The sequence below is a fragment of the Tasmannia lanceolata genome, unplaced genomic scaffold (assembly GCF_043159265.1).
Source record: "Tasmannia lanceolata isolate RefF3 unplaced genomic scaffold, GAP_Taslan_0.1 ptg000005l, whole genome shotgun sequence".
Classification (NCBI taxonomy): Eukaryota; Viridiplantae; Streptophyta; class Magnoliopsida; order Canellales; family Winteraceae; genus Tasmannia; species Tasmannia lanceolata.
In genome coordinates, this window is record NW_027518682.1 from 1,886,807 (window position 1) to 1,903,451 (window position 16,645).

The 16,645-nt window shown below is 39.4% G+C and overlaps 2 protein-coding genes and 1 non-coding gene across 3 annotated transcripts; 2 read left to right on the forward strand and 1 right to left on the reverse strand.

Moving 5' to 3' along the window:
- The first annotated feature begins 2,873 nt into the window (after nucleotides 1–2,873).
- LOC143876460 (uncharacterized) lies at nucleotides 2,874–5,159 on the forward strand. Its single transcript, XM_077378160.1, has 2 exons — nucleotides 2,874–3,867; nucleotides 4,600–5,159. Exons 1-2 carry the CDS (start codon nucleotides 2,896–2,898, stop codon nucleotides 4,993–4,995), a joined length of 1,368 nt encoding a protein of 455 aa, XP_077234275.1. The 5' UTR covers nucleotides 2,874–2,895; the 3' UTR covers nucleotides 4,996–5,159.
- On the reverse strand, nucleotides 4,316–4,386 carry TRNAG-GCC (transfer RNA glycine (anticodon GCC)). Its single transcript has one exon. It is a non-coding gene; the product is annotated as a tRNA-Gly (tRNA).
- Nucleotides 5,160–7,879: 2,720 nt separating the features above from the next.
- LOC143876461 (Ribosomal protein L35) lies at nucleotides 7,880–16,426 on the forward strand. Its single transcript, XM_077378161.1, has 4 exons — nucleotides 7,880–8,162; nucleotides 8,286–8,389; nucleotides 8,492–8,576; nucleotides 16,123–16,426. The coding sequence occupies exons 1-4, from the start codon at nucleotides 7,944–7,946 to the stop codon at nucleotides 16,210–16,212; spliced, it is 498 nt and encodes a 165-aa protein (XP_077234276.1). The 5' UTR covers nucleotides 7,880–7,943; the 3' UTR covers nucleotides 16,213–16,426.
- The last annotated feature ends 219 nt before the right edge of the window (nucleotides 16,427–16,645 follow it).

The window sequence follows — 16,645 nt, forward strand, 5'->3', positions numbered from 1 at the left end:
TATGGTGCGGATCGCACCCCCTTGACTCTTGACTGTTGGGGGAAGGGACACAACCCATTTGATTACACTCCTTGACCGTTGGAGTACTGGGCCTGCTTGGCCGACCGTTAGGCCCGAGTCGAAGCCCAACCCCCAACCGAACCATTCGGCACTGGGCTTGATGGGCCTACGAACCATTCGGCCCACCCATCCGATCGGTCCACCTTCATTTTGATCCAACGGTCCAGATCAAATCTGAAAAAAACAAAGGCTCAAATCGCTCCTCGCGACGTTGCGTACGTGCAAAGTGCGCCTAAAAAAGCGCCACTATGTGCCTTATAGCTCATTGCCCACGCCGTGTGCGTGTGCGAACGGTGCTTTGCACCGTCCCGCGGATCCAACCATGGGTTCAACCCAAAGTGCAATCAAACAAGTAATAGAGAAGTGTAGTGCTTTATAAGTCCTTCTCTTTCCTTTCTCTCATTCGGTACGGGACTATCTTTTCAACTACACTTCTACATCCTTTTGTAGAAAGCAAATCTTTCCAAGAAAACATTTTCTTTTTCCAAACGCTTCTGATAAAATATTTTTCAAAATACTAAAACATGCAAAATATAAGATTTTGAAAATCCAAAATCACCAACAGGGCTGAGGTTCTAAAAAAGATGGGTGTTCGGTTGATGCAAAGAGGGCAGCTAGAAATAGGTAGTTTGGATTGTTGAACAAAATGGCAGCAAGGGTGGCTTGGATCATATCATCCAAACCATCACCAACAGTAATCATCAACCCTGTTTTGTTTTCAACCCATATAAAACCCATCCTATCATCCCTCTTCTGAGCCTTTCCTAACAGCCCCTTAGTGCCCATCTATAGCTTTGTTCTCCCATGAACTACAGCCCTTAAATCTAATCCAAGCCGCCATTGCTGTCATTTTGTTCAACAATCCAAACTACCTATTTCAAGAAACCATCCACAATTTGCAGGGTAGAGTTTAAACGAACCTGAAGGAAATTCTCACCTCTTGGCCGGTTGAAATTCGACCGGCAATTCGGCAAGTGGGTAATGGTAGGCTTGGTATAGGCAGACGCAATATGACCAAATTAATGACAACGAAAACATCGTACTCCTGATTGACTACCGGATGCTCTTTGCTGATTCGGCTGCGCTATTGTCTGGGACCTTGTGACAGGTCGATGAGGGGGACCTGGAGTTGACAGCGTAGAGGGCCGAGCAGGTGGTGGAGTTATCATGCGAGGCTATGTGCTACTATTCCCGAAGGAATTAGATCGTGGACCACCTCTCCGTTGCGTTTCTTCAACTAGTACAGCTTTTGCTTGAGCGTCGGATACGCTAAAATAGGACTGTGTATTTAAGGTGTCTTGAATAGACTGCCTGAGCCCACTTATGTAACGTGAGACGAGTTGCTGCGGAGGTGGCTGTTGGGTTTATGGGATTTGGGAAGAAGTTTGTTTGGGCAGAAAGATGGGTTGAGAATGAGGTGAGGTTCTACACTACAATTTGCACGGTAGAGTTTAAACGAACTTGATGGAAATTCTCACCTCTTGGCCGGTTGAAAATCGATTGGCAAGTGGGTAATGGTAGGCGACATAAAAGTTCAGACTTTTGTGCGAAATAAAAAGCAGATCTTCAAAGAGAGCACTATTACCACCAAAAACCACTAACTTTTATTCAGAAATTCTGGAATCCGTTTCTCTGTTACAACCATGGAATTTATAGAATTTTGTAAAAGACCTTTCCTAAACTAACTATGTTTCCTAAACAACTTTCCATGGAAAAAAATTAAACTGGATTTATCAATGACCGTTGATCTTGGCAATATGCTCCTGCATCACCATGGAGTCAGACGGTCCCCGATGGATGGTCCAAATCCGGACCTTAATAGACGGGATCTAAGCACATTAGAAGGATTCATGGACGTATTTTGGATCCTCTTCGTAAGATCCGAAAAATTTCGGATCGTGATCAAGACATAGCAAAAAAATCCGATGGATAGTCACTATCCGAAGTCCTTTTACTAAAATACCCTTAAATTAAAATATTTCATATTTTAAGTCTTAAAAGGAGAGGTATTTTCATAAAAATGAACTAAATATTGCTTAGGTGACGACTTTCCACTTCTCCCTTTTCTAGACATCTTTTTCTCTTCCTTTCCTCAATCGATTTTTCTTCCTGTAAACTTGCCACTCACCCTCAATAAGAATTAGTTACTAGAAAGTTTATCGTCATGCACTCTCGAACATTGGAGTTCTTTTCAACAATAAGATCCTACTTTTCATCAAAATCATAGGTTGTTATTAGATATTGTGACTAATTCTTTACTAAATTGAGGAAGGAGCTCATTTTAAATGAAGAAAGCTGAGATTTTTTATTGTTTTATAAGTAGGACATGGCTATTGCATGAGGGACCCCAACTTGAGTTGTTAAATTTTTATGCAGGGGCATTTTGGGATATATTCCATAGATATGGCAATGGGGTCTCTTGTATTCCTAAGCTTGATGAATGAGCAAAGTAACAAAATACCCCTAGGACTGGTCAAAATAATATATGCTCACTAAAAATGATGGGTCCTTTTAAATGAGAACTCTCTAATTTCCTGTTATGGAAGGAAACGAGAAAGAACTCACGATTTTCACTCACACACATGTTTCCAACCCAAACTCATTTCAGTTTTTTGTTGGTGTCTTTTTATCAGAGTAAAGCTAGAAAACACATGTCTCACGATCCAACATTCAAAAGCTCCTTTCTAGAGCCTGCTAAAAAAACGCGTGTGAGAGAGTGAAAGTCGATAAAGAAGATCTACAAAACTAAATTAAGGAAAAGATCCATGATAGTTATATGAAAAACTACATTGCCCTTTGTTTCAACAGCCTCTGCCAACCCAAAACCCAAATCCTATGGACTCTTCATCTGCTTCTACACCACTCCACAGGACCAAAAAACCATCAGCAAAACTCAATAAGAAAACCAAATCCACAACCACCTATCTCTTAACCATCACATCTTTCCTCTTAGTAATCATCATCCAATCACTTGCAATACTAAGAACTAGCTCACCACAAACCCAAAATACCCAGCAATCTTCAAAAGAAAAACCCAAAAGTACAGATCCCACCTTCTACCCATTAAAAGACCCAAAAGTCCCACCTTACACAAACCCAAACAGGACATGGTTCATGAGCACTCTAACAGGACACAGCATAAATGGTATGCCTGAACACTTTATCTTCCCTTCACACCCTCCAAACAACAAAATCCTTTGTATAAACAGCCACAAAAAGTCCTACACTCTTGCCGCCGCCAAAAATACTTTTCCGGCAAACACAACCATTCTCCGGGGACTAACATTTGTCGCCGATAGCTTCTACGACTACGAGAATCCATGGCACAGCCTAAATTCTCTCTCTGTTTTCTTCTCATGGATGATGGATAAAGGGTGCCCCAAACCAACTAGATTTGTAATATTAAAAAATGGGGAGGTGATAAAAAATGTAGGTGGTTGGATTTATGCTGTGCTAAAGGCTTGTTTGGGTGGTGAGGTTGTAATTGATAGCTTAGAGAACTATGAAGTTGTTTGCTTTGAGAAGGCTGTGGTTTTTAGGAGGGGGCTTGGAAAGATGTCTAGTGAGAGAAGGCATGGACTATTTGAAATGATAAGGTGCAAAGCATGGAAATTCTGTAATGTTTCAAAAAGAAGTGAGGGTGAAGAAGGTTCTCAAGGGGTGAGGATAAGTTTGATAGGGAGGGAAGGAAAGAGATCATTCAGAAATGAAAGTGAAGTGAAATTAGTAATGGAAAGAGAGTGTAACAAGGTGGTTGGGTGCAGGTTAGAGCTAATTCATTTGAAGAACATGACCTTCTGTGATCAGGTATTATATCTAATGGTGATTCCTCATTTTTATTTTGGAAAGTTAATTATTACTTGTAGATATTCAGATCTTCCACATGAGGTATTTGTGCAAGATTGCACATGGGTGTGACTTTATCGCAGATCAATGGTTTATTTCTTTATGTTTTCATTTTTTTTACAATTTTTTGGTTTCAGTTTTTGTGTAAGGGGTGGTTCATTTTGAAATTTCTTTGTTATTACTTATTAGTTAATTTCTTCTTCTTTTTTTATTATGAATTATTGGCTAGGTGGATAGAAAACCAAAAAAAAATGGAAAAGATGTTGAAATTTCTTGGCTGTTTATTTAATTTATGCTTTCTTTTTTTATACATTATTGACTATCTGCAGATCAAACAAAAAAGTGGTGAAGAATATTTTTGTGATAGAGGGTTTGAAGGTAGGGAAATGAAACAAACAAAAAAAATTCTTGCACCAGCCGGGAATCGAACCCGGGTCTGTACCGTGGCAGGGGACTATTCTACCACTAGACCACTGGTGCTTGCTGAGATGTTCTGCTGACTTTAAATTTATTGACTTTAATTCCCAAACCTCCTCCACTTAGACTTGTCTGCTTTATATTTTGAGAACCAATTGTGAGTCCGAAAGTGATTATTGGACTCAAAATTTCAAAGCTCAAGTTTCTTTTATGAATTCAACTTGTTGAAATTCCATAGGGTCATCTTTGACTCTGGGAGATTTTTGTTGCTAATAGGTGAAGCTGATGAGGAACACAGACATCCTTGCAACTACCCATGGAGCACAATTAAGTAACATGATGTTCATGCCCAAAGGGAGAAGTGTCATGGAAATGTTCCCCAAAGGGTGGTTAGAAGGTGCCGGCATTGGGCAATACATTTACCAATGGTTCGCCGATTGGTCCCAGATGAACTACGAAGGATCTTGGAGGGACACCGATGGTCTAGATTGCCAAAGATCCAAGCGTTCTCCGTCGTGTTTTCTCATGCAGAAGGATCAACAGGTGGGACTTAATGAGACTTATTTGGCAGAATGGACTAATATAGTTATCCAAAGGATAGCCGAAAGGAGGGGCGCCGGGGATTTGCATGCATCCAAAGACCATTACAAAGCGTGTTCGTGTGATGGTTAATGAGGCAAGGCGACTAATTACATATTTTTGGGGTTCATTTCCAATCACATTCATCCTCAACATCAGTCTTTTTATTCATTTCCATGCTATGATTTAGTGTTCTCTAAGAATGGTTTCAGTGTATGTACTCCTTAATATCTTCATTAATTGAACTTAGGGTCCCTCTTGATACCTCTAAAGATTATTTGCATATATCTTAGGTAACGACCATGCAGACCATACTGTCATGATCAATGGCCACGATCAATTCTAGTTTCCCACATGGGGACTTGTACGTGCAATCAAGAGCATTGATCTTATAGAACATCATGAGGCAACCCACACGGTGTTGGTCCCATGCTAGACCAACATCTTACGTGTTAGATAAAGAAGTTAAAAAACAAAAACGTTTAGCTTTTATTAGTAAAACCCTAAAAGAGGCTTGATGAATCAAGGACCTAGGATCATGGAAACAATTGCCAAGTAGAGCAATTTGATCGGGTGATCTTAGGTCCTTGATTTGCCACATAGATGTGGCTTAGTAGGGAGTGTCTGTTGGGAATGAAACCAACAGGCACGATCTTTTTTCCATTTTTTTATCATTTTCCAAATGATATACAACACCCCCCCCACCCCCCCCCCCAAAAAAAAAGTTTTAAAGGCAAAGAAAAACATTTAAGGGGGGTGAATTTATCCTCAAGTAGTGAACCATTCTCACAGAAACCGGTAGGGTTTTTTTTTTTTTCCTGTGGGGGGGGGGGGAGTGGTAAATATCATATCCCTTTCCTATATTGTATATTGGTTTTCAAGGTTAAACATGATTATTTATAGAGAAAACGGTTCCTACACACATGTGTAGATAAGTTATCTACACACTAGCTTAAAATACAGTGGGGGCCACATTATTTGGGTGATCCAAGCCATCCATTTTAAAGGCCCTCACATAGATAGGGTGTCCACAAAAAATCAGATCCATAGGATCATCCCAACCCTACGATTTGTGGAGGTAAAATGGATGTCTTTAAACCTTCACAAATTAGTTCATTTTTTGCCTCTACAGTTCGAATGGTTAGGATGATCCTATGGATCTGATTTTTTGTTGACACCCTATCTATGTGAGGGCCTTAAAAATGAATGGTTTGGATCGCCCAAATAATATAGCCCCCACTGTATTTTAATCTAGTGTGTAGATAACTTATCTACACATATGTGTAGGAACCGTTTTCTCTTATTTATAATGATTAATTAAAATAATTATAGAATGAAATAGTTAATGACTTCCAAAGATGCCTTAATGTCCCTTATGCAATACGATTAAAACTAACAATATTTTTTCAAATAAAGACCAATTTTGATGCATCCAAGGAGGCTCTTGCTCTCTATGAAAATTCTGTGGAACAAGAGCTTAAAAATATAAGGTGTTTAGTCACTATAAATAAATTTACTTCTAATAGTGAAACACTGATTATTTTTAATTTTCTTGTATTTAAATGTTATATAATATATTATTTATCTAATCCAATTTCTTAAAGCCTATGGCTTCATATATTTCTCTAATTAAAAATTAAATGAAGAGAGTTAGGGTTAATTACCCGTGAGGAGCTCAAGCATCCTGCCTCCTCTTGATTCACACCTTTGCCTCCAAGTTATTCTTCCCCACAAAATTCTTAGAGGCAACAGAGCATGAGATCTCTAGGGTTTTCAAGACTAGTTGTAGGATAGACTAAAAATCTCATTCACACAAATTAGTGCCCCTTATTATTTAATTTATTAAACATTATTAATACACTTCCACAGTTCCACCTTGAGAAATTAATCTCCATCGACATAATGCCATAAACTACTGAGGCCTGTTCGTTTGAGATTGTGGTAATCGATTGTGAGCCCTCAAGCCAGTTATTGGACTAAAAATCAATGTAATTTTGAGTCCAACAATCGGATTGGAGGCTCACAATAGGTTGTCATAATCTCAAACCAATAGGGTCTAACTGTTTGTTTCAGATTGTGACAACCGATGGTGAGGGCCCCAACTGAATATTGGACCAAAATTAAACGTAGTTTTTGTTCAATAATCAGTTTGGAGCCTAACCATCGGTTGTCACGTCTGAAACGAACAGGGCCTAAAATTTAAAAGATTAAGTAAGCCCTTTCCTCTAGAATCGCTAGTTTATCCCTTTAACAGGCAATAATTTCAGGTGGGGCTATTGAGACTTCTCCATTTGCCCACAAATTGAATACATGATTCTATTAGTTAACTCGATACGCAAAATATTCTTTGAAAATCTTATTTTCAAACTAAGATATTTATTATATAAATATTATCTTAACAAAATAATCGATAAAATACTTTTATCAAATCCCACAAACATCAAATTTATTGAGTCCAATATGGGAAAAAGTCATTTGAATTATTCCCTCTTATTGGAGCATCTACAAATCCCATATACTATGCGTAGGACCTAACATTATGCTTTGAGTCCAAATTGTTCAGGATCTATCAATAGTAATTGGATTCAATTCAAATATGGGTTCGAATATGAATTTTGTATTTCTCAAAATTAAACATAGTTTTGAGTCCAATAATTGGTTTTGGACACACAATCGGTTGTCATAATCTTAAACGAACATGGACTTAATCGGGTTGCGACATGGGCTTACTAAATGCACTCAACCTGTTAATCTAAATGACTAGAGAAGGAAGGCAAGTCAGGTTGATGACACTCTAGGCACAATATTTCACTGGATGTCGATGGGCCAAAGTCAAGTACAGCTTCGGCCAAAATTTCAACAGCCCAAATCCATTTCAAGCCCAATTAATGGGTCCGGATACCAAATCCATCCGTGATCCGACAATAAGGTTGGTCCATGTATGACGAAAGTACCCTTATAAAATAGAAAAGTGACTCTCTAACATTATTTCCGCTATCACTGAAAAGAGGGGAAAAACTGCGGAACAGACAGCGAAAACGATGCAGAAATGGAGCGGCAAGCTTCGCCCTTTCGCCAATTTTTCCATGGAAAATCTCTCATATATCTCCCCTTCCAATCGTTTCTTCTATTCCTCTCCCCACCTTCAGAATCCTGTGTTATTCACCGTAAATAAATCGATCTTTAAGCTCACATCCGTTCTCTCTGTAAAAACCGAGTTTCAGCTCCTAGGGTTAGGGTTTCGCCCTTCATTGCTTTTCGTAAGTTTTTTTTTTTTTTTTTTTTTTCTACATTTCTTCTGTTTCTGTGTGAATTTTGAGAGATTATATTATGATAGTTCCCCCTTTTTTTTTTGTTCTTGTGGATTTATGACATTGATTTAGATGAATCAAAGGCGTGGTTTTGCATCGAAAAAGAAGGAGAAAAAGAGATCGCCAGTCACTCCGGTTACTTCCAAGTTGAAGAAAACAAAGATGAAATCATATGCGTAGGTCTTTATTTATTTATTTGTATTCATTTGGTTCATTTTTCTTGTTATAATCTTTGTCAATTTTCTGGTCTTTGATTCTTTTAAGTTCCATTTTCTCAGATCGTATAAGTCCAGATTTAGAACCATGAGAGACGGGCAGATTCGTAGGTGGAGGGAAGGGAAACGGCATAATGCTCATTTGAAGGTCAGTAAATTTAGGTTTTCGGAACAGTATTCTATCTCATTTTTTGTGTGGATGATTTAGAATTTTTTTTATACTATTTGAATTGTAGTCGGAGATACATGAGAATTTAATCAGTTGTTAGGTATTAAGCTGATGTTACAGTAGTAGACAGTCTGGTAGAGAAAGCAGTTTCACCAGCATTTAAAATCTGTACGATAACATCAAAGTAACGAAATTCTCTTGTTCTTGACAAACATTTGATCAGCAATTAGCACAACTTTTCTTTGGTAATTATTCACAAAATGTTATTAAATCTATTTGGCGTTACTGTCTAGCATGAATCTTCAAATTATCATTGATGTAGATTGCAGACTGTAATGTGAATGTAGGGCATTGTCGTTCAGCATGAATGCTCAGATTATTATCACACATTCCCATTCCTTGTGAGTTGTGATAACAGAATGCATTAAGAAGAAAAGATGATTGTAGCCACACCGACAAACTAGCTAAAAGCCATGTCAGGAGATCGAGCAATGGGGAGGCTGACAAACTAGCTAAAAGCGGAGTCCATTTGGATTCATTGGAGCAATACGATTTCCTCCCTCCTTAAGCATTGCCCCTTGTTTGTTGTTTTGGTTGTATTTTTATTCTACTTGTACATCATCTTCTTGACCATCTTGGTCCTATTAATGAAATTCTTTACCGTTCAAAAAAAGAAGAGATGATTACAAAGGGGACAGAAGTTGCCCCTCATACGTCACATCCCTACGAACACTCAACTTGTCTAATATATCGGGTAGCTCATTGGCCAATCTAGGAATGTTAGAGAATGAAACTTTTAGAACCTTGCAACAGTCCACAATCCCGTCAGTGTATGCTGGTGACTTCCAAGCTCACATACTTCTTTTAGTTCTGCCTTCTGCCTTCTGCCTTCTGCCTGTGAAATAGCATTAGAAGAATCACCACTGGCGATAAACACGGGGACAGGGGGGAGACCGAAAACCCGACTTTTGAAAATCCTTACCCCATCGAGGAGAGATCTAAGTCCCGTTAGACATTAGATTCCTTTGAGAAATCAAAAGGTGAAGGGGTAAATCTTTAGAATTGACATCTGTAGAATATTTAGCTTTGGATATTTCAGGATTGCATGCACCTCTAGTCCCTCAAGCTTCATCTTCCCTTGTATTGCTCAAGGTTTTAAATTTCGGTTTCGGTACCGATTTTGGACCCCACCGAAATCCGAAATTTCGGGCCGAAATTCGGTATTAATTAAAAAATAATATTTAATTAATTTCGATTATTTCGGCCGAAATTATCGAAATTCTAAAATTTCAGCCGAAATTTGGTATTTCGCGAAATTCCAAATTTCGGTGGTATTTTGCGAAATTCCAAATTTCGGTTTCGGTCCCGACCGAAATTCCGGATTTCGGCCGAAATTTAAAACCATGGTATTGCTTAATTTCTCACGTGTGGATCACATTATGTATCTGTAGTACATTGGCGGTTGTATGGCTCAAGCTTCATCTTCCCTTGTATTGCTTAATTTCTCACGTGTGGATCACATTCTGTATCTGTAGAATATTGGTGGTTGTATGGTTATCCACCCGATGCACAGTTTGTATCGAAACACATTGTGGTGCTACCTGGCGTCATTGTTTATATTTGCACTTAGCTTGACAATCTTGTCATCCTGCTTCCTTTGACTTCATTAGAAGGAATCACTGGCAAAGAACCATGAATCATCAAATGACAGGAATGGCCTTTAGTTTTTAATGGTGAGATTATAGTAATAAAAAGGGTGGGGTCCAGTGACCGAGGTGGTCAAATACAAAGCTGCTAATCAAGAAAACAAAAGGTTGGATAGTTTCTTATATGTGGGGACACAGTAAATGATGAGATGTCCATAAAGCAGTCCTTGAACATTGTGCAAGGCTGAAACCTACACCATCACAAGGCAAGGAGCCCCATATGAGTGCCTTCAGGCTATTAAATGCATTCAAGGTGCAGTTTGCCAAGATGAATGCCCCGTTAGAAAAACCTTCATTTTGTGAGGTACTGAAGAGAGTGATAAACCACACTGGAGGGCATTCATTGATCTGCAAATGCCTTTTTTTGATACCACTTGCAGTTTTTTTTTCCTGGTAGGTAGGATGAGATCGAATCCATGACCTCAGGAACATGTAATTAAGCCACTACACCTACCAAGAAATCATTCTCCATGCAAAAAATCATTTCTGATATCCTGTTGACTTGGACTCCACTGTTTAGGACTAGCATGTGATTCGTCCTACTTCAGATTTAGTGTCAGAACCTAGGTTTTATAAGTTCTCACACACATTCTTATTATTTCTTCCCAAGATTGGTGTTCTTTTCCTCCTTGGGGCTTCTATTCTATGCGCATATATAGTGGTCTTGATTACCACTTGAGTCTGATGGAACCCAGCCAGATAGTTGAGTTGTTGAAAGGCTTGAATGCCAAAATTTAAGGGTTGCAATTCCACCTGGATTGTGTGGATTCTACTAACCAAGATTTCCACAGAGACTCCACGGGCTGCATAGACTCTGGAGGTACTTGCGACTGTATCTGCACCTACACCTCCTCACGTCAAACTAAAGTCACCTAGGTAGCAAAGTCATCACCTGCCTTTTAGGCACCCACGCCTGGGTTATGCTCCACGATTTCAATATCCCCAACTTTCGAGTTATGCTCTACGACTTGAATATCCCCATCATCGGGGTTATGCTACACGATCTGAGGATACCCATTATTCGGGCTACTCTCTGTGACAGGAGTACCCCCATCTCCAGGGTTATAGCTCTTTTCAGGATCACGGACCTCGACATGATCTCCCTCCTGGAGATTGGGATGAGTTGGAGAGCGAGAGAGGATCATGGTTTTAAATTTCGGCCGAAACGTTTCGTTTCGGCCGAAATATTTCGGTTTCGGTGGAAAACGAAACGAAATTCACAGTGAGTCGGAAAAGTACCAAATTTCGCCGAAACGTTTCGGAAATTTCGGCCGAAACGTTTCGTTTCAGTAAAATTTCGGAAATCTCGGTGAAATTTCGGTGAAATTTTTACAAAATTTCGTCTGAAATTTCGTACCGAAACCCTTCGGTTTCGGTGATGACCGAAACCGAAACCGAGATTTAAAACCTTGGAGAGGATAGAGAAGATCGGGCTTGAGACATTATCAAGAAGTTAAATGTAGAGGCTCCTGCTTTTGACGGTCGACTTGAACCAAGGGTCTTTATGGGTTGGCTCACCATTCACCAACATGGATTTTGACTGCTACGTGGTACAAGATGGCGGACACATGGTGAGTCAGATTTGCAGAGGGGACACTTATGAGACAAACTAAACGCCCTTGGATATGTGTTGAGCGTCAGTTAGAAACCAATGGACAAGGTCCTATCATCCATTGGGAAGAGATGAAACTCAATTTGAAATAAAAGTACCTTCCATGCCTCGCAAGAAACCTAGAAAACCATCAAATGCTTTTCTAGGTCATACTTCAGAAAAAAGGGGCGGGGGGGGGGGGGGGGGGTAGGCGAGCGACGTACTCCTTTAGGCTCTTGCCGCGATTTCATTAGAGGGTGGCTCTATCAATACAACTATGAGGTTTTGGATGATTTTTGTGTCAAGAGAGAGTATCGTTGTGGCTGGTGTCTTGTTGATGCTGAGGATTCACTTGTTGCACACGAGTAGAGAAATGACAGTTTTTGGACCCACCTGATTCCAAAGGGTGTAAAACTTTTAAAAGGGCAGCCCAGTGCACGAGGCTTCCGCCATTGCGGGGTTTGGGGAGGGCTAGATGTATGCAGCCTTACTCCTGCTTTGCAGAGAGGCCGTTTCCGTGACTCGAACCCGTGACCACTAGGTCACAATGGAGCAACCTTACTGTTGCACAAAACTTTTAAAAATGCATATATATATATATATATATATATGAGGAAAAGGACTGAGCTTGAGCGTTGGAACATATTCGTGAGCTTGAGCTCAAAAACCATTGAGGCCCACATTGTTAGGATGACACAAAGCATTCACTAGAAAGGGCCTTACATAGATAGGATGTGTACAAAAAATCAGCTCCATAGGATCATCCTAACCCATCCATTTGTGGAGGTCAAAATGGACAGACCACAAATCTGCCCATTTTTGCCCTCCACTTTTGGAGGGGTTAGGATGATTCAATGGAGCTGATTTTTGGTACACACCCTATCTATGATAGGCCCTTGCAAATGAATGGTTTGGATCCTCACAGAAATTGTGGGACCCATGTGATTGGTGCACTCAAGCGCACCATTCCTTATTAGAGCTTGAGCGCACGAACATATTCCTCTCTCTCTCTCTCTCTCTATATATATATATATATATATATATATATATATATATATATATATGAGAAAAGTGTAGCTACACATACGTGTAGCTAACTTAGCTACACCGACGCCTTAAAATACAGTGGGCCCCACATTGTTTCGGTGATGCAAACCATTCATTTGATGGGCCCCCACATAAATAGGGTGTGCCCAAAAAATCAGCTCCATAGGATCATCCCAACCCTACGATTTGTTGAGGCAAAAATGGACGTGTGAAAACCTTCACAAATCTGTCCATTTTTGCCTCCACAGTTTGAAGGGTTGGGATCATCCAATGAAGCTAGGGGTGTAAACGAGCCGAGCTTCGCCAGGCTCGGCTCGGCTCGGCTCGTTAAGCTCAAAAGCTCGGTTCGGGCTAGGGCTCGGCTCGGCTCGGTCAGGCTCGCGAGCCTTATCGAGCTCGGGTTATATTAAATTCACACCCCTCATCTTCCCTGGACAGCCCTATCTAGTGTAATTTGACTACTCTATTTACACTACGGGGGGTGGTCCAAGTAACAAATGGGGTTCCAAAAAAGAAGTGACATATTTTGCCTCCCCCTTTCACTCCCTGGACAACCCTTTTAGTATATATATTAATATATAATATATATATATATATATTTAAATATATTAAATTCTTAACGAGCCGAGCCGAGCCTGGCCTAACTCGGGCTCGGCTCGTTAAGGATTCGAGCCGAGCTCGAGCGAGCTTCCGAGCCCGAGCCAAAATTGACACCCTTAAATGAAGCTGATTTTTTGGGCACACCCTATCAATGTGAGGGCCTATCAAATGAATGGTTTGGATCACCCAAACAATGTGGGCCCACTATATTTTAAGCCGTCGGTGTAGCTAAGTTAGCTACACGTATGTGTAGCTTCACTTAACTCTCTCTCTCTCTCTCTCTATCTATATATATATATATATATATATATATATATAGAGAGAGAGAGAGAGAGAGAGAGAGAGAGAGAGAGAGGAAACTGTTGGTGCGCTTAAGCTCACCAAGCTTATGGTGCGCTTAAGCGCCCAATCACATGGGTCCCACATTTTCTGTGGTGATCCAAACCATTCATTTGCAAGGCCCTATCGTAAATAGGGGGGTACCAAAAATCAGCTCCATAGGATCATCCTAACCCTCAATTTGTGGAGGACAAAAATGGGCAGATTTGTGGACAAACATGGTCTGTCCATTTTGACCTCCACAAATGGATGGGTTAGGATGATTCTATGGAGCTGATTTTTGGTACACCCCCCATCTATGTAAGGGCCTTTCAAATGAATGCTTTGGATCATCCTAACAAAGTGGGCCCCCATGTGATTGGGCGCTTAAGCGCACCAACAGTTTCCTCATATATATATATATATATATATATATATATATATATATATATATATATATATATATATATATATATATATGAGTTAAGTGAAGCTACACATACGTGTAGCTAACTTAGCTACACTGACGGCTTAAAATACAGTGGGCCCACATTATTTGGGTGATCCAAACCATTCATTTGATAGGACCTCACATTGATAGGGTGTGCCCAAAAAATCAGCTCCATTGGATGATCTCAACCCTTCAAACTGTGGAGGCAAAAATGGACAGATTTGTGAAGGCTTTTACACGTCAATTTTTGCCTCCACAAATCGTAGGGTTGGGATGATCCTATGGAGCTGATTTTTTGGGCACACCCTATCTATGTGAGGGCCCATCAAATGAATGGTTTGCATCACCCAAACAATGTGGGGCCCACTGTATTTTAAGCCGTTGGTGTAGCTACACTTTTCTCTCTCTCTCTCTCTCTCTCTCTCTATATTATATATATATATATATATATATATATATATATATATATATATATATATATTTATTTTTTTTCTTTGAAGTTCTTGGAAATGAATAAAGAGGGTTGGAGTTTGAGGCATCCATTAGAAAAATATGAGTTTGGTAGAGTTCCTGGAAAAGTTGGCAATCAAGGTCTTTTATCATCCTTGTAAAGGGCATTATCGGATGGACTTAATTGAAATGAATGAAAAAATAGTTAATGATGCAAGTGTAAATGTTTACAATAGGGATTGCAAAGTTTATTAGTTTGTCAGGGAGTATCTTTTTTTTGAAATGATAAATTCGCCCCTTTTCTTTACATGGGACAGCCAGCTTCAGTGTACGTGGTGATCAGGCCCGTTGGATCCTTCCCACTTGAAGTACATCAGCCCCTCTTCAGTCATAGATACACGGCTGCTGGCTTTCCCAAGTAAAAAAGGGGCGGATATATCACTTCCCTTTAAAAACCCCTATATTTGAAACTTAAAAACTCATAAGCTTCAAATAAAACTTACATGAATTCTTTTCTAAAACTAAACAAAATAAATAAAACTTAACTTAACAAAATGAATAAAACATCAAGCTAACTATTTTTAAGTTTAAAATAAACTTTGTGCATTTTTTTTAAATTAACAAAATGAATAAAACTTCTAGGTTGTAAAACTATAAATCCCTAAAACTTGTAATTCTAATCAGCCTTGAAGTCATGTAAAACTACTTGTAACTTGTAAGTGTAACCCTAACCTATATTAATCTTTTTTTCGTAACCTACTATACCTATCTTTTTCTATGTGCTTCTTGTTTATTTTTACTGAGGCTTCTGTACACTTCATGTTCCTTCCTTACCTACAATAACCCTTCATTTCTCTTCCTTAGACCCTTTGCTTTCCACTTCTGTGTCACACACCGCTTCTCGTATTCACTACATTACTCTGGCAGCTATGCCGGTGGCTTCCCCCGTGGTTTGCATTCCTATGGTTTGCACCATCCGCAGTGCGCCTACCTGCTGTAGGCACCACACGCGGTACGAGGGCCAATAGGGCTTTTAAAAAATTTCTTGTCTACAAGGAGAAACACCCCTTTTGAAGCATCTGGATCGTATAATCATGAAGAAATCTCACCCATCTAGCTTAGGTTTGTCGGATAATAAACATGGCATGATGAGTATCTTAGTATTTTTGTGTATTACTGTTGTTTGGATATGTTTACTGTAGGAGTTCCAGTCAGTCTAGTAGATGCATGTTTAGTGAATTAGTTTATGCTGACATACGTTTACGCTGATATTTTGATATAATTTAAGAGTAAATATTCTTTTCTTGTTCTGGATATTATGAACATCTTTGTAATTTAATGGTATTCCAATGGTTGTTGCAGTCCAAGAAATCCAAACGAAGACTTAGAAAACCCGCACTCGTCCCTCCAGCTTATGCCAAGGTGATGAAGAAACTAAACTTCTGTGGTTAGGAGGACACTGGGAGCTCTTGCAAATGCTGCCAATAAGTGTCACAAAGAAGAAAACGTTGATCCTAGTCAATCCTCTGTCTATTTTTTTTTCCTTTCTAGATTCCAAATCGACTTTCATAAGAAAACTGCTAAGCATGTTTTGATTGTTGTAAGGCCCATTTTTTGTGGCTAATTTTGGTTATAAAGCCATGAGATAGAAACTCAGGTTAGAATCTCTCAGTATTTTCATAATGATTTTTTCTAACCTAATTATGCTTTCCAAACTAATGGCAAATACTAATTTCTACCCATTTGTAGAAGAGCATCAAAATAGTTGTAAGTTTTACAGACTAAACTGTTGCTTCATTTGTTATGATATGCACTGTGCCCATTGACATTCTATGGAAAAAAGTATTATTTTGAGGTCTGTGTGAGAATGGGCTCTGATTAAGGA